Source organism: Astyanax mexicanus, chromosome 9 (assembly GCF_023375975.1).
Source record: "Astyanax mexicanus isolate ESR-SI-001 chromosome 9, AstMex3_surface, whole genome shotgun sequence".
In the NCBI taxonomy this organism is placed as follows: domain Eukaryota; kingdom Metazoa; phylum Chordata; class Actinopteri; order Characiformes; family Acestrorhamphidae; genus Astyanax; species Astyanax mexicanus.
This window is the reverse complement of record NC_064416.1, coordinates 40,364,124-40,382,650: the sequence shown is the minus strand read 5'-3', so window position 1 is coordinate 40,382,650 and position 18,527 is coordinate 40,364,124. Positions and strand designations below refer to the sequence as shown.

Below are 18,527 nucleotides of genomic sequence, written 5' to 3'. Positions count from 1 at the left end.
TAAATATAAGCTGCTTTCTGAGCTTTGGAACAGGCTTTTATGACAAAGAGAAGCCTATGCCTAAAGCCACAGCTACTGTTTTCCACAGTTTTTGTTATTCTCTCTACAATGAACCATTTATTTGGGTAGTACATTGGTTTGGTGGCTAGATCATTTGTCTCTTAGTACTGGGGTCTTGGGTTCAAGTCCCTAAGTGGTTAAGCGGCTCAAGCACTGGGATATTGATGACAGGGTTGTGGATTCAATAGCTGGGTTTGCTAAGTTACCACTGCGGGGCCCCTGACCCACTGCAGCCAAGACTTACCTCGCCTCCAGTCTTGAGCTATCACTGTCCAGTGTGTGTGTGTGTGTGTGTTTGGTTGCAAGGATGGGTTAAAAGCATACGTCATAATCCATTTGTGTCCAACACAACCGTGCAAACTGTGCAATTCATCTTACAGAAGCAAAAAGACACAAGAACACCAACCACACAACGAAATGCTTTGTGAAGCCATTTTAATAAATAATAAAATATATTTCTTTTCTGAAACATTTTTTTTTCATATTTGGCATAGAGACAGTGTTTAGCGTGGATTCAGTGTTAAAGACTATACATTAGGATAGATGCTTCATGAGTGATTGTGTATCCAAAGTCTTGGTGGATAATGACTGGTAGTTGTTTATGCTGTACTTGTGAGCACTTGAACAACAACTGGTCAATGGCTTAAAATTGATATTGAATTGATCTTCTGGATCTTCTGGACAGTTGTAGGAAAGGTAGTAGCTTGACTGTTAGTCAACCAGGTTCATTTTCTTATTTTTTTTTTCAGAAAATGCCTTTATAAAACAGTGGCACAGCCTAAAATCTGGCATGTAAGACACAGAATCCTCCAGGAAAAACACAATTACACATTCTGTCTTATTGGCACTTTGAACACTATGAACATTCATTGGCAACCTCAGCCCGTTTACCTAAACTGAAATCTATGAAATTATATGTTAGTGTTAGTGCACTTTCAGTTTCAGAGAGTAGAATGATTTTAGGCTATTCATGTTCCCTTAACACACACACACTTCATTAGCAGGCAACTATTGGTAGCTAATGAGTTGAATTAGACTCTGTTTAAATCTGGTCACTTCACATGACTAGTATCTGGATTGTATTCAGGTAAAAATGTAACCACATGCATTTACACTTAGTAATCAAATGCATCTCCTGTTAGACTGAAATACAACTGTTGTGTGGGACAGAATATGTGACAAGTTGTTTATCTGTTCAGCTTCTTCGTGTGGTGTGCACAATTCATGTGCCATTCTGCATTACTTCACACACAAAGGAAGGCAATGGCTTAGGCAGTCCATGCTGCCTTGTGTTTGGAGGAGTTATGGTATGTGAATGTGTCCTGCATGTGTCTGTGCATTCACAATTTTGATTTTGCATCTTTTACATCTGTTCTGCACACTATATGTGGCTCGGTCTTATCCAGATACTACTGTTGTAGTATGACTTCGTTCTCAGTATCTTCTTGGTCTTGACTTCATTTGGAATTGGTCCTGTCTTGGTCTCTAAGTGAGCTAACGTTATTTAGAAACTAAACTTTTGTTCTGTATATTATTTGAAGTTTTTTAAAAAAATATTTAATGAAATAAATGTGTTAATATACATCATGTGTAATAAACAATAATTTACAGATTTTATTTTTTTCACTTTCTTGTTCTTATTTGTATATGATGGGAAAAAAATGTTTTGGTCTTTGACACACCTGGTCTTGGTCTTGATTTGAATTCAAGAACTTAATGTCTTGATCTTGAATTGGACCCAACTACTAAGTGTCTTTGTATTGACTTAGACTTAGCTACTAAATGCCTTAAGGCCTTGACTTGGACTCGGCCACTAAACGCCTTGGTCTTGGACTGGACTTGGACTCAAACACTAAATATCTTCCTCTTGACTTGGACTCGAACACTAAATGTATTTGTCTTTACTTAGAGCAGACCGAACCAAGACCGAGCCATGTCAAGTCTATCAGTCTTTACTAAAACATTAGAAGTGACCAGTTGTAAACAGTGTCTGTGGTGTTTTGGATTAGATAAGAAAATCCTTATACTAGTCTAAAACTGTAAGCAAAAACACCAGCAAGGCAGGACCAGTTTACCGTGTTGAAATCCAACTGAACTATTGAGAAAAACAGAAAATGCCAAAGATTGATACATCATTGCACACACAGCCTACAATAAATCATCAACTACAGTAAATATCTGCTGATTTCATGTGCTCAGACTTTAAAGACTAGATTACTAAACAGAGCAGAACAACAAAACTTAAAAAAAAACCTGACAAGGAGAAAAGTGTCCATCACAGCAGCTGAAATGGTTAAACTGGTGTACTGAAGCCGTTATACTGGATAGCTGGTGATGTACAGAAATGTAGAAAACCATTCATAACAAGCCTGTGAGAGAGTCCATGAGATCAGTTCTCTAAATTGCACTTATACACTGATGGAGGAAAAAAATAACAAAAAGGCACTAAAACGAAAAAAAAAAAAAAAGAAATGACAATGAAATGAAATCTCCTCAACCAACATATGTAAAACACACTTGGTGGAATGGTTGAGTGTGAAATCAAATGTACACAATATTCCCTTCCCCAGACAGTTGATAAGCCAAGACACATTTGATATCCAAGTTTTGTTTTTTTTAGGTTAGAACTGGATTATAATGCTAACGTAGCTCTAACAGCAACTGCTAAAAATTAATAGTCATCCAAATATTTTCTGTAAATATATGCCCATGTGTTTCTCTCAACCCAATCAAACTCAAATCACATCCAGGTCATCAGATTTGATTGGTTGATTGACCTTTAAAAAAGACAGGTTTTAATACAAAATATTACAAATGATGTTATAATATTAGTATCAGTTAGACTAAGGCTTGTGTAGACTGGCAATAACATTGGCTGATGGATAGAGCATTAGTTTGAGACTATGTTTGAATATCTAAATGGGTTAAAACTCACATTTTTGATTGCTCAAAATAACCGAAGAATATCTTTAGACTAGGGCTTGACGGTATGGCTAAAATTGAAAGAAAATATTATAATACCAGAGTGTTGATCATGTTTTGACCAAATGCACCAGCAAACAAATCAAATACTCTTTTTAAATACAGTATTTTATCTATAATGTTTACATACTCTGCAAAGGAATATACTGTTGTACCAGTGTTCTTTAAGCAGCGATCATGATCACAATATGATAAAATAATGATATATTGTCCTGCTCTACTTTACTTAATTAAATCTTCACACCAGGAGGGTGAAGACTAGCACATGCTTCCTCCGATACATGTGAAGTCAGCCACGTCTTTTTCTTGAGCTGCTGTTGATTGAGTAGCTGAGTAGCCAGCACGCTCGGAGGAAAGCGCAGCAACTCAGTGGACATCACCCTAGGAGTGATGTGGGGAGAGAGCGCCGTCTACCAACCCGGAGGGAGCAGGGCCAATTTTGCTTCCTCTGAACACCGGCAGCTTTATGGTAAAGCAGCATGAGTGGGGGTTTGAACCTGCGACCTCCCGCTCATAGTGGCAGCGCTTTAGACCGCTGGACCACTCGGTGCCCCGTATTGTGATATTTAAAGACATTTTTAAAATACACAATGTTTGTCATATTTTCACAGGCAATAAACAATGATTAAATGCTAGTTATTTCATTTTTTTGCTGCACTTCACCCAATTAAAAAGGACTAAATACACTTTTTGTAATCAAATGTGCAGTTAATCAGTGTGTTTTTAAGCACTGATGAAATGACCAATATACTCAGAAATGCACATCATTTATCACAATAACAAACATATTACCATACAATAAAATATTATCATATTGCTCTAAAGCACATACACAAATCTGTACCACCTTAACAAAGGTCTAGACACAGTTTGAGTGGTCTGAGAGATGTGTCGGAAGCGTGTGATTATATTGGTGACTATGTCTTTAAGCTTTTGCCGCTTGCTGGTTTCAGATGGTCTAAACTGAACCACAATAAACACAGACCGTTGTGCTGGTCATGCTGCTAGTCACATGGTTTAACCAGCTCTTGACCAGTATAGTTTATGTTGCATTTGGTTTTGGTTTGATGTTGGTCATACTCATCAACCCGCACGGTCAAGATTGGTCATACTGATGGTCCGACTTGGTCAGTTCGGTCATGCCTGCAGACTCAAACAAAATCATAGGCTGCGTCCAGATTGTATACTAATTACTAATACTAACTAGTTTTTAAGTACTAAGTATGTAGTGTAGACAAAATACCCAATATATATATTTAAATCAAATATTTATCATTATTTAAGGAGGGTTTACAATGGCCACTATTATCCCACAACGCAGCTGAAAAGTTGAAGCTGAAAGTTGGGCTGAGGTACTTACGTCTGGAAAAATGACTATAAAAAAATGTTAGAAGGGACTCAATGTCAAATGTTGGCATAGACATGGTTAGACACTTCCAGTTAGTACAAGACAGGTAAGAACATTAGTATACTAAGTTATATACTAGTTAATATACTAATCTTCCCATCTTTCGTTTAAGGATTAGTATATAATTTATACCTTACAGTATTAGTGTGTAGTACACAAATGGGACACAGCTGAGCTGGATAACCAGAGCAGAGTATTGGCTTTTATTGTTTTATTAATTAATTAATTTATTTATTGCCTACTGGTCACATAGCTTCACTGTAACAATGAAGAAGCAAACATGTGCCTCCAAACATCTCCTGGCAGAACAGCTATGTTTGTGGTAAGGGGAGCGGTGGGGTTGGGTGAGCTGTGTAAATCTGATTTTCCACTGAACCTTTAATCTGGGTTTCTAGACCAAGATGAATCAGAGTTCCACTCTTGTCTACTTATTTTCAGGGTGAGTTTAGATTAATCTGTGTCCAGAAACCCGGCCGATCACATTTTAATAAAGCACTTGTGAAACAACTCTTTTCCAAAAAACAACATTTCTCTCATTCTTTTATCATATTTTTGACACATTGATAAAAAGGTGACAGACACACATGCACATATACCCGCTGAATACAGTCTCAGTTACATTCCTTACTGTGCGAGGCCAGTAAGATGATATGAAGAGACTTTAAACCTGCCAACAGTACTGACTTTCTGAAGCCAAAAGCATAAATGTTTCAGGTGTTGCGCACAGTTTCATTTATGCTGACAATTTTAACACGTGGTGATGGCTTCAGGAAGTCAGTGCCTGTGTGAGAGGATATGACATAATATTGCATTTCTAATGCATGTGGGTTGACATAGCTCAGAACAGTAACCTCAGTGTTACTTTCTGTCTAACAGTCTTACAGTTAAAGGAGCACTCCTGTGTTTTTCAACCTAATTTCAGTTTGCTGCATGTGTAGTGTGTGACTGCAAGCCACAGACAATAACATTGCTTTGACTCGAAACATATTTTTAATAGAAGTCAATGAGCAGATGCTTTAGCTCCTTACTATTGGCTATAAAGTATTAAAGATTTTGAAATTATCATTACTGTATGCTCCAGATACAGCACACATAGACCAGGCTGGAAAAACTGGAGTATACCTTCTGTAGTAAAGTTTCCAGGCCCACTCTTTAAGACAATATTGTCAGGCACGTTCTCCTGAGCTATCTAAAATCTGCTATCTGTATAAAAGTGTGGAGGGTGTGATGGTGCTGGTATCATAACAGGATGAAAGGGTGCAGTGGTGGCAGGTGACCACTAGCAGGCGCACTTGCTTTTTTCTGGCGTTGGTGGTTCAACCAGCTCGCTCCCGCTGTGCCCGTTTGAGCGCATGGTGCCATCAGGGATCCAGGACCGGTCCACACACCTCTCCATCCGCTTCATTATGAGATCCAGCAGAACCTCCACTGCCCGACTGACGTTTTCACCGTTAGCTGCACTCGTCTCAAAGTATGGGATCCTGAAAAGGAAAAAGGGTGGTAAGTATATGGTTTAAGCAAACATTCTGTTCAAATTATGTTGTTTAATGGTTTTCTAAGTGACAACAGACAGATGGAAAACACGAACAGAATTAAATTTGTTTGAAATTGTTTTGTCATATTTCCATTTTTCAGATTATCAAACAAACTTTAATATCAAACAAATATAACTTGAGTAAATATAAAAATCACTTTTAAAAAAATATATATAAAAATCAAACCAATCTAGCTCTTTGTGAAAAAGTGTTTGCCCCCCAATAAATGATCTGTGACACTTTTTAAAAGCTGAATTCAATATTACTAACCACAACCAATCCTGATTAGACTTGTAGAATAAATCACTTAAATAGGACCTGTCTAACAACATGCAGCAGCTAAAAGATATAAAAATCAACACATTATGCCGTGATCTGAAGAAACAACTCATCCAGGAAGTCACAAAAGACAAAAAACATAATTTAAAGGTCACCGAGTTACTGATTCAATAATCAGAAAGAGACTGGGTGAAAATGGTCTCCATGGGAGAATTCCAAGATAAAAAAAAACACTGCTGAACAAAAAGAACACAACGACTCGTCTCACATTTACCAACAAACATCATGATGAACCCCAGGAGTTTGGGTAAATATTCTTTGGACTGACGTGAAAAATATTGTACTGTTTGGAAAGTGTAACATCATTACAGAAAAAAAACATTATACTGAATGTAAAACACGGTGGTGGTAGTGTGATGATCTGGAGCTGCTTTGCTGCTTCAGAATCTGGACAACTTGCTGTAATACTGTAGATGTTGCTGTAATACTGCTGTTTACCAGACAATCCTGGAAGAGAATGTCCGTCCATCACGTTGTGACCTCAAGCTCAGGTGTATTTGGGTTCTGCAGCAGGACAATGATCCAAAACACAAACAAGTTCACCTCTAAATGGCTTTAAAAACAAAGGTTTTGGAGTGGCCTAGTCAAAATTGAGATGCTGTGCCATGATCTTAAACAGGAGGTTCATGTTTGAAAACCCTCCAATGTGTCTGAATTAAAACATTTCTACAAAGAAGAGTAGGTGAAAATTCCTCCACAGAGATGTGGATTATCATTACTGTATGCTCCAGATACAGCACACATAGACCAAGCTGGAAAAACTGGAGTATACCTTCTGTAGTAAAGTTCTGTGTGAGAGGAGGTGGGCCCTAGTTGCAGTTTTCCAGGACCACTTTTTAAGACAATATTGTCAGGCATGTTCTCCTGAGCTATCTGAAATCTGCTATCTGTATAAAAGTGTGGAGGGTGTGATGCTGCTGGTCTCTTAACAAGATGAAAGGGTGCAGTGGTGGCAGGTGACCACTAGCAGGCGCACTTGCTTTTGATCCAAAACACATAAACAAGTTCACCTCTGAATGGCTTTAAAAACAAAGGTTTTGGAGTGGCCTAGTCAAAATTGAGATGCTGTGTCATGATCTTAAACAGGAGGTTCATGTTTGAAAACCCTCCAATGTGTCTGAATTAAAACATTTCTACAAAGAAGAGTAGGTGAAAATTCCTCCACAGAGATGTGAAAGACTGACTTGCCAGTTATCAGTAAAGCTTGACTGCAGTTGTTGCTGCCAAGGGCGGCACAACCAAGTTATTAGATTTAGGGAGCAAACACTTTCACACAGGGCTAGATTGGTTTTGATAAGTTTTTTGTTAATAAATAACATGATAATTTAAAAAGTGATTTTTATATTTACCCGTGTTATCTCTGCCTGATATAAAATTTAGTTTAATAATCATATTCTATCATATTGACAAAAAAGCAATGAAATAAAAGAAATCTGTAGAGTGGAAAATACTTTTTCACGCCACTGTACATACATTCTAATACACAGTGTTTATTAGTCCAATTAAAACAATATGGGCCCCTATTTTGGAATGTTTTGCAGGCATGAAATGCAGGAATGGATGTACATAAACAAACAAAATGAAGTTGGACAGACTAAAATAACTTGGGTTCATAAAATAAAAGTTAAATTACATGTAAGAAACATTTTTTTTCCAAACAGTCCTAACTTGTTGTGAATAATTGTGAATTACTTTAAATCCAGGTATAAATAATAGATTAGTTTGAATTTTCTATCCTCAAACACATAGCATGGTAGCATTTGGGTAAAATGTGATTTGTCCAGGAAAACCCATTTTTAGATAAAATTGCATCCTAAAGTTAGAAACTCTGCCTCCAGTTTCTCTATCAAGCATGGTGGGCGGCAATCATCTAAACTGTTAATACTATTGCTATTCAATACTGCTAAAGCAGAAAAACATCCAACTGACTGCTCTTTAATCTAATTGTGGTGAAATTTGAGATTACAGAATGTACTAACCAGTTTCCTGAAGAATTTAACTGTGAGGTCCAAGTAAACTTTGGTGTTCTATTTTTCTCAAAAATTCGTTTTTCCTGCCAGTGTAATGTTATGAGAATATAAGAACATGTTGCATCACAATTTAAGCATTTCTCAACCTCTTGCTTAAGTGTAGAGACATACAGCTTGACTGTGTTTCGTCTGAGACACTACCCACACATTTCTCTTAGCAGGATTGTGAAATAATGAGTTTAAATATGACTCATTTCACAAGATGACCAATCTAAACAAAATTAAGGACATGAAAACATTCCACATCCATTCTTTTCTTCTTCACCAAGTAAAGAAAGGTGGGATTCTTTACCCCAGTCAAAGCAAACAGTGCAGATCAACAGAGTAATTGCAGCTCTAATGAGTCATATCCACTAGGAAGTCCTGCTAAAAAAGAAATCTCCTGGAGGACTGACCACTGCTTCACAGCATAAATTACAAATTACACATTCAGAACATATTCAGCAAAACCACTGTAGCCAAACTGCAGTGCTCAGAACACAGCACAAACTACTGCTAACTACAAACAGTGGTTCAGCAACTTTATTAAGTTCATGCTTGTTTTTTCTGTTCTTGTGCTGATATTTTTAAGTCCAACAGTGAATTTAATTCAGAGTACTCCAAATCTGAATTTCAAATGCCTCAAAATAACATCTCCACAAGATGACAAGCATTACAAATAACACGGGCTTCCGTTTGCTAAGCATGTGGCTAAGATACTTTACATTAGCTCAGTAAATATTTACCCTGCAGTTGGGCAGCCACCTTGGCATTTTGGTAAGTTTCGTGTGATTAGCAGGCCTGGGCTTAAACAAACACCGCTGCCTCTGCCCTCTAAGCAAACTTCACAGCAAGGCAAGACATCTTCAGAGGAACTCTAATATATCTTCTGTTTGTTAGCAGGCCACCATAAAGGTACTACAAGGCACAGAGAACTTTGAGACTTTAATGAATTCCAGCTGTTGCTGGAATTCAGCATCTCTGGATAAGAACGTGTCAGATAGGGTAAATAGCTGAATGACTGACTGACCACATATTTTTTAAATCCACATTTGGCACGCATAAAGGTCCAGAAATTTCCAGCAGGAACACCAAAGTGGTTTTGACTTGCATAACAGTGAGATATAGAATATCAAAAATAAAATCCTAAAAAAAACACCTTGTATAAATTATATAAATGTAATTGCCTTTTGCAGAGAAAAATAAGTATTTGATCCCCTACCAACCATTACAATTCTACAGACCAGTAAGACGCACCTACTTAACTCGTTACCTGCATTAAAGACAGCTGTATTAAACTGTCACCTGTATAAAAGACTCCTGTCCTTAGACTCAATTAATCAGTCAGACTCTAAACTCTAAATCTAAACAAGAACAAAGAGCTTTTTAAAGATGTCAGGCACAAGATCATAGATCTGCCCAAGGCTGGAATGGGCTACAAAACCAGAAGTAAGACGCTGGGTGAGAAGGAGACAACTGCTGGTGCAATAGTAAGAAAACGGAGGAAATACAAAATGACTGTTAATCAACATCGATCTGGGGCTCCATGCAAAATCTCACCTCGTGGGGTATCCTTCATCATGAGGAAGAAGAGAGATCAGCCTAAAACTACATAGGAGAACTGGACCACAGTCACCAAGAAAACCATTGGTAACACATTATGCTGTAATGGATTCAAATCCTGCAGTGCCCGCAAATTAACAAGTGGATGATTCTGAGAGTAATTGGGAGAAGGTGCTGTGGTCAGTTGAGATAAAAGCATTAACTCAACTCGCCGTGTTTGGAGGAAGAAAAATGCTAACTTTGACCCAAGGAACAATGAGGGTGGGAATAATGTTTTGGAGGTGCTTCTCTGCTAAGGGCACAGGAATACTTTGCCGCATTACTGGGAGAATGGATGGAGCCATGTACTGTAAAATCCTGAGTATCAACCTGGGTTGTGGCTGGGTCTTCCAGCATGACAGTGACCCAAAACATACAGCCAAGGCAACAAAGAAATGGTAAAAAAAAAAAAAAAAAAAAAGCAAATTAAGGTCATGAGGTGGTCTTGTCCGTCTCCAGACCATAATCCCATAGAAAACTTATGGAGAGAGCTGAAGCTTTAAGAAGTCAAGCGACAGCCTCAAAATCTAAATGATTTAGAGATGATCTGCAAAAAGGAATGAACCAAAATTCCTCCTGACAAGTATCAAACCTGATTATTTAAACCTCATTAACTACAAAAAAAAAAATCTGACTACTGTTTTTTCCACCATGTACTAATTCATGTTTGCCAGAGTGACCAAAAACTTATTTCTTTCTGCACAATGCCAATAAATGTTTATAATTTATACAATGTGATTTTCTGTTAAAATGAACTTACCTTTAAAATTATACTCTGTTCATATCTGTCAGAGGACAAACTTACACAATCAGCAACGGATCAAATAATTATTTCCTTTACTGTATTTTCAGTTTATACAAGTAGATTAAAAGGGTATGCACAAGTAGTGGCACCTAATGAGAAGGCTAGTACACGACTGTCTGGACCAATAGTAGTAATGAAAAATGTATCCATCTGATGCCATTTCCGAAAGTCTGTATTTGACTATTACGAAACTCGTGCAGTTGTGCGCAACACTTTAATAATTGCACAATACTCCTGAATTAGTGCACATTAGTGCAATTTCACACTACAGCCATTAGATCACATGTCTGCATACAGAATTAGCCTAGTCTATACCCCTATCGTTTTCAGATTCAGATTAGGCTTACAGGAATTATTTAAAACACTATTAATATGGCACTGACTGAAAGCGCACCATTCTGCTGGCATAATCCAAACTGCAGCATTTTTGCCTAATGACTTATTTTCAGCCAAACTGGTTCTCACCCATATTTCTCAGCTAGCTCTCGCGCCTCCTCCTCGCTGACAGCACGCTGGTCTTCTAGATCACACTTGTTTCCACACAAGACGATGTCAGGGTTCTCGCAATACGCGTGCATCTGCAGCTGACCTGCATGAAGGAGCAACAACAGAAAAGGTGAGAGAGCAAGGTAGAACTGAGCTCTTCATGAGCCAACACTGTGTGTGGGGCTACGCTCACACAGCAGATAAACTGATCACCACGAACGAAAGAAACGCTTCACATTAAGTTTCGGTTTCATCTTCTACAGCTATGAAGAAAGTTTTGTCACTAACACCTGGGCTTATCACCAAGAATGTGTCCCAGCTTGCTGTAAAAAGTCTATGTTATATAGCCACTTCTACTTCTTTGTTTGTTAACTTGGTTTCTTTAAAAAGAAATAAGGCAAGGCAAGGCAAGGCAAGGCAAGTTTATTTATATAGCACCTTTCATACACAGCGGTCATTCAAAGTGCTTTACAAATTAGAAAATACACAGAGAACTCAAATTAAAAAATAATAATAAAAAAACATGTAAAAGAATAACAGTAAAAATGGAAAATAAAAACTAAAATAAGAGTCAAGAAGTAAAATTAAAAACATGTAAAAGAACAACAAGGAATTGGAAATAAAATTAAAATAAGAAAAAAACATAATATAAAAGTGCCGTTACAGAATAAAAGTGGGCGGAGCTGCAGTGTTTTAAACTGAGCTGAAAGCCTGATCAAACATGTAGGTTTTCAGTCTGGATTTAAACATGTTTAGTGTTGGAGCTCTTCTAACACTCTCTGTTAACTGGTTCCATTTAAGAGCAGCGTAGTAGCTAAACGCTGCCTCTCCGTGTTTAGTTTTTACTTTAGGCAGCTCTAACTGACCAGTTCCTGATGATCTGAGAGTTCTGCTCGGCTCATACTGCTGGAGCACATCAGATAAATATGCTGGTCCTGCACCATTAACACATTTATAGACCAGTAACAGTACCTTAAAGTCTATTCTGTAACATACTGGTATCCAGTGCAGGGATTTAAGGATGGGGGTGATGTGCTCCCTTCTTTTACTCCTAGTCAGAACTCTGGCTGCTGAATTCTGAATCAGCTGAAGCTGTTTGATGGTCTTTTTTGGGAGTCCAGTTAGGAGTCCATTACAGTAATCAATCCTACTAGAAATAAAGGCGTGGATGAGTTTCTCCAGATCTGCTTTAGACAGAAAATCTCTGATCTTATTTATGTTCTTGAGGTGATAAAATGCTGATTTGGTGACGGCTTTGACGTGACTGTTAAAAGTGAGATCAGAGTCCATTTGTACACCAAGATTACGCACTAGTTCTTTAGATTTTAGGCTTTTTGAATCCAGATAGGCAGCTAGTCTGTGCCTCTCATTACTATTCCCAAATAAAATTATCTCTGTTTTATCTTTATTTAACTGCAGAAAGTTCTGTCCCATCCATTTATTTATCTGCTCAAGGCATTTACACAGTGAGTCAATGGGACTGAAATTGTTTGGGCAGAGGGCCATGTAGATCTGAGTGTCATCTGCATAGCTGTGGTAAGATATCCCATAGTCACGCATGATTTCACCCAGAGGAATCATATATAAATTAAATAAGAGTGGCCCAAGAATTGAACCCTGGGGTACACCACAGGTCACTGGCACAGTCTCAGAAACATTATTTTCCATTTCCACAAAGTATTTCCTTCCTTGAAGGTATGAACTGAACCATTTTAGGACAGTTCCAGAAATTCCAACCCGGTTCTCAAGTCTATCTATGAGAATGTTGTGGTCAATGGTGTCAAAAGCAGCACTGAGATCAAGCAGTAGTAGAATAGATATTTTTCCTGAGTCTGTGTTTAAGCGAATGTCATTGATAACCTTAATAAGCGCAGTCTCAGTACTATGATTGGGCCGGAAACCTGACTGAAATTGGTCTAGACAGTTATTTATGGACAGGAAGTGCATAACTTGCTTGAAGACAATTTTTTCAATTATTTTTCCAATGAATGGTAGATTAGAAATTGGTCTGTAATTGTTTAATAAGTTTGTATCTAAATTTTTCTTTTTTAAGAGAGGCTTCACAACGGCTGTTTTTAATGAATTTGGAAAATCACCTGACATGAGTGAGGTATTTACTATTTGAAGAATGTCTGCTGATATTGAGTAAAACACATTCTTTAAAAACTTGGTTGGTAATGTATCAAGACTGCAGGTGGATGATTTGAGGTGACTCACTGTATCAATTAAAACTTCTTCATTAATAGTGCTAAATTGGGACATGTTGACTATGATGCATGGTTTTGGAGAGCACGAGGGCTCCTTGGTGGATAGAGATGTACTGATGGCTTGTCTGATATTGTGGATTTTAGTATTAAAAAATTTAGCAAACTCATTACATCTCTCAGTTGAAACTAGCTCAGAGGTCATATATGTAGATGAGTTAGTTAGTCTGTCAACCACAGTGAAAAGAACTTTGCTATTGTTAATATTATTGTTAATAATGCTGGAGAAGTAGGATTGTCTACATGTGCACATTATTTTATTGTAATCACGCAATCTATCTTTAAAAATTTCTTTGTGAATATGAAGCTTGGTTTTACGCCATCTGCGCTCAGCCTTTCTGCATTCTCTCTTTTGGAGCTGAACTGCAGCATCATTTCTCCATGGAGCTTTCTGCTTGCATGGCATGGTTTTAACTCTAACTGGTGCAATCTCATCTAAAACTCTAGCAGTTTTTGAGTTAAAACTATCCAGCAGAGTATCTACAGAGTCTGATGGTTTGCATGGTGCAGAGCACACTTTGCTCACAAAAAGTTCAGCTGTCATGTCATTTATCTGCCTTTTCTTGTACCTAATCTGTCTGGTTTCACTGTGTATTGAAGTCCACATTTCAAAGAATACACAGTAGTGATCTGATAGTGCAACATCCTTAATAGAAGCTGATATGTTGAGACCCTTCGAAATAACCAAATCCAGGGTGTGACCATGACAGTGTGTGCTTCCAGTCACATGCTGAGAGAGTTCAAAAGAGTCAAATACATCATAGAGTTCTCTGGCATAATTATCCTTGGGATTATCAATATGAATGTTAAAATCACCAGCAATAATAAAATGATCAAATTCAGTAGAAATAAAAGACAGCATATCTGTAAAATCATCAATAAAATCAGCATTGTACCTTGGAGGCCTGTAGACAATTACTAGTAATATTCTTGGTGCCCCTTTTAAAACTGCACCTAAATATTCAAAAGATATGAAGTCACCAAGTGATAACTGCTTGCATTGGAATGTATCATCAAACAGCATAGCTACACCTCCACCTTTCTTGCCGGTACGTGAGACATTTAAAAAGTTAAAGTTTGGTGGAGCCGACTCAATTAATACACTTTCAGCACTACATGAATTTAACCATGTCTCTGTTAAAAACAGAAAATCAAGCCCATAATTTGTAATAAAATCATTAATTAGATAGGACTTGTTTGTAAGAGATCTGATATTTAGCAGAGCTAACTTAATAACCTGTGCATTTTGTTCCAAAGCCTGTGGGTTACAATTTACATACTGCAAGTTGGATATATTCACATTATCTGACCTATACTCTCTGTTCTTTCTGCTTCTGATAAGAACTGGAATGGGGGAGATAATTGGCACACAGGGTCCGTACTTGTTTTGAAAACATGTACTGCTGACTTCACCATTGTAGCAGCACGGACCCAAAAGATATCAGTTTGCTGGATTGCTTGTGGCGGCCTCTTCCCTTATGGTGGAGGGAGGTGGGAGGGGCTCCTGCTGGTGAAGAAGTCGAGAGCGAAGCTGTCTGTCCGGTGGTTTAGGAGCTTGCCTCTTTTTTTTGGGTTGTGGGGGGAGTTTGTTTAATACTTCCTCATGTTCATGCTCACTGGGCTTCATTTTGGTCCCCTTTACTAACTCCTTGATTGGGGAGTGTAGTGGTGGTGAGAATGGGGGTTGCTGGGTCCGTGAGGCAGTAGGTGACTGTGGAGGAGAATTTGTGCTGATTTTCCGCTGTACCTGAGGACTCGCTGACAGAGAAAGCGTCAGTCTTGTCCCTGCAGATACCAGCTTCTCCATGGTTGCTGGGAAGTTCAGGTGGGGTGATGATGGGGTGGAGATGGAGGATGATGATGATGAGGTGGAGATGGAGGATGGTGTGGAGTGTTCATGCAGTTGCGGTGTTTCCGGCAGCTGATACAGCAGATCATGGCTCCCGTCCGATAACTCCGCAGTCTCTGTGGGGGGAGGATGTTGTGTCTCTGTAGTGCAGACAGTGTCCTTGGGTGTTAAAGCTGACGTGTCTTCACCAGTGGGAACAGAGAAGTTGCACAGAGAAAAAATGAAGTTCTCTGACAGGAATTTGACTCCTCTCTTGTTGGTGTGCAGTCCATCTCGCCTGAAAAACTCTCTCTTCCCAAAAAACAGATTGAAATTGTCAATGAAGTTCAGTCCGTTTGACCTGCAGGTTTTCTGAAGCCAAATGTTTAAAGCCAACAGCCTAGAGAACATATTGCAGCCTCTTGCAGGCAGAGGACCACTGATGAATGTCTGAATGTTGAATTTGCGCAGTGTGGTAAAAAGATCATTAAAGTCCCTTTTTAACACCTCAGACTCCTCTTTCCTTGTATCATTCTTTCCAACATGAACAATAATCCGTTTCACTGTTCTGTATTCAGCCAGTAGTGTTGGAAGCTTCTCATTCAGTTCAGAAACTGTGATGTTTGGCTCACATCGAACGATGAGTTTGTGATTATTTTTCATGCCATGAACAGAGTCATCCCCCAAAACAAGGGTGTCTGCTGTGGCCACAGCCTGGAGCCCTGTGGCTCTCCTGGGGTGTTTTGAATGGCTGAATCTTCTGGTTCTTTCTGTATCATACTGGCTGGTATTAGGAAAGTCATTGAGGTCTTGCAGTGGCTCAAATCTGTTTTGCAAACTAAGTGACTGGAACTGATTTCCTCTGGCTCTGTGCTCTGATCTCCGAGCAATAGCTTTAGCATTAGCTTTAGCCAGATGTGCTATGTTAGCAGGAGTGGAGGACACTACAGAGCTGTATGTGGCATGGCGTTTGGGTTTAGCTCCAATGCGAACCCATTGCTGGTTTTGCCCATATCTTTCAGCTGTACTCACATTAGGGATGTCCACATGATCTGCTGGTCCAGTTCTGTTCGTCTCCACTGCTCGCTGCTCCGTTAAAATCCCTGCCCGTTGTCCGCTGGCAGCACTCCCACACTCCGATGGTCCTCGAACAGCGCAGAAATGCCAGTCCTTAAACTCTGATAACAAGGACCGAAAATTTGTTTCCAAAACAGTCATTCTTTGTAGAAGATTGTAGCAGTTCTGGCAGCACAGGTGCTCTGAACCCACACAAGGAGGCATCTTGTAGATTTCTTCTTTAGTACTCTACAGAAACTTGTCTAATTCCTGTGCCTATGGCTCTACTATAAAATGTCCAAAAGAAACTAGAAAACATAAAATAAGAAACAAAATATGGTAGTGCTAGTGCTAATCTAAATAATGAGCTCAGATACTGTAGCTCTAAAATGTCTAAAAATAAAGAAAAGTATGAAAGATAGCAAAGCTAAGCAGAGCTAAGCAGAGAAGCGTCTGAACGGCACAGAAGCAGGAAGCAAGTCTGAACACAGTCTGTCTGGCACACACCACCAAACCTTGCTCAAACTCTGACAGTTCATACCACTTGAGTCACTGGCCAGTGCTCTACCTCACTCACAAGATAACACCACACATATACAGCTGTGGACATTCTACACCTTCCCCAGAGGTAGCAGAAATTACGATCAATTTACTTGACCATGACTTTTGGCATAGCAATTACCTCAAACTTATTTTGTCTAAATGTGTCTCTTTTTAATTTTACGTTTGCAGTAATTTCTTCCATTAAATACACATCCTTAACCCTTTCTTTCCATTGTTGTATTGAGGGGGGCTGTGGCTTTAGCCAGGAGACTGTAATAATTATCTAAGCAATCAAAAGAAAAATTCATGCTGTTAATATCTGGTTTCTATCTGTTACTTCCTCAGGTATAATTCCTAAAATAAAGCATGATGGTTCTAACGGAAATTCTATATTTAGGCATTTATTAATTTCATTTTGCTTTTTTTTTAAGACAACTTTAAATTTATATTATACAAATATTAGAAACAAAAAAAAATTGCAGTCTCTCATGGTCTGATGGAATTGTAAACAATAATATGAACTTACTCATCCAGTTTCTGACATTAAGGAAGCTCTGTTCATTAGATAAATCAAACAGCAGCAGGAAACCCATAGCATCTCTAAAGAACGCTGTCGTCAAACTCCTGAACCTGGAAAAGCAATCAACACAGAGAACATTACCCTCATGAAGAACATTCCACGTAACCTGTTAGAGGGCCCATAATAAGCAAAACAGAAAAGCTTCAGGAATCAAACAGTTGGATGGTTCATTAGAACATTGATAAAGTTTCAAAATGTACATTTTCACCTACAGTCCATTCCATCAACCTACAGAATGTAAATTGTACAAACAGCCTGTTTTGACATCACAAAAAACACCAATTTTGCCTATATTTGTTTATTTGCTGAACCCACTTATTATGAGAAGCATTTCAGATTGGCCTACTGTCTTACTGCACTGTTACATATTCCACAGATCACAATATAGATCATTTAAAAACTTGGTGATAAACTAATAAATATTCTATTCCTAAAACATTATGGGCCCTATTTTGGCAATCTGTAACTGAGCCACTTGATTTAAGGCGTCAGTGTGTCTTTGCTATCATATTGATGGTAAAAGTACAGGGATTGGACAATAAAACTGAAACACCTGGTTTTAGACCACAATAATTTATTGTCCCGAAGGACAGTTAATCCTGTTGGATGTGGTTGGTCCTTCTTGGTGGTATGCTGACATTACCCTGGATACCGTGGCTCTTGATGCATCACAAAGACTTGCTGTCTTGGTCACAGATGCGTCAGCAAGACGTGCACCAACAAATTAAAACTCTGGTATGTCACCCATTTTTTTTTATGTGCATTGCAATATTTTGAGCAGAACTGTGCTCTTATTCTGCTAATTGAATCTTCACACTCTGCTCTTACTGGTGCAATGTGCAATTAATGAAGATTGGCCACCAGGCTGCTCCAATTTAGCCATGAAACATCCCACACTAAAATGACAGGTGTTTCAGTTTCATTGTGCAACCCCTGTACATTCTGTGCGGCTCGAAATGCGCAAAAGATATGTACTAATTCTTGTATTAATCATGGGTGTGCATCAGGCGTTACGTAAAATAAACCAATC

At 38.5% G+C, this 18,527-nt stretch overlaps 1 protein-coding gene across 2 annotated transcripts in view; it reads right to left on the bottom strand.

The window, feature by feature from the left end:
• Window positions 1-478: 478 nt before the first annotated feature.
• rab27a (RAB27A, member RAS oncogene family) overlaps window positions 479-18,527 on the bottom strand; it is a 45,205-nt gene continuing 27,156 nt past the window's right edge. For both annotated transcript variants that reach the window (XM_007251869.4, XM_049483608.1), the window contains exons 4-6: window positions 17,444-17,547; window positions 11,206-11,329; window positions 479-5,931 (exon numbers count right to left, since the gene is read on the bottom strand). In XM_007251869.4, the coding sequence (XP_007251931.1) occupies window positions 5,730-5,931; window positions 11,206-11,329; window positions 17,444-17,547 (430 nt within the window). In that variant the 3' untranslated portion in view covers window positions 479-5,729. The remainder of the gene's footprint in view (window positions 5,932-11,205; window positions 11,330-17,443; window positions 17,548-18,527) is intronic.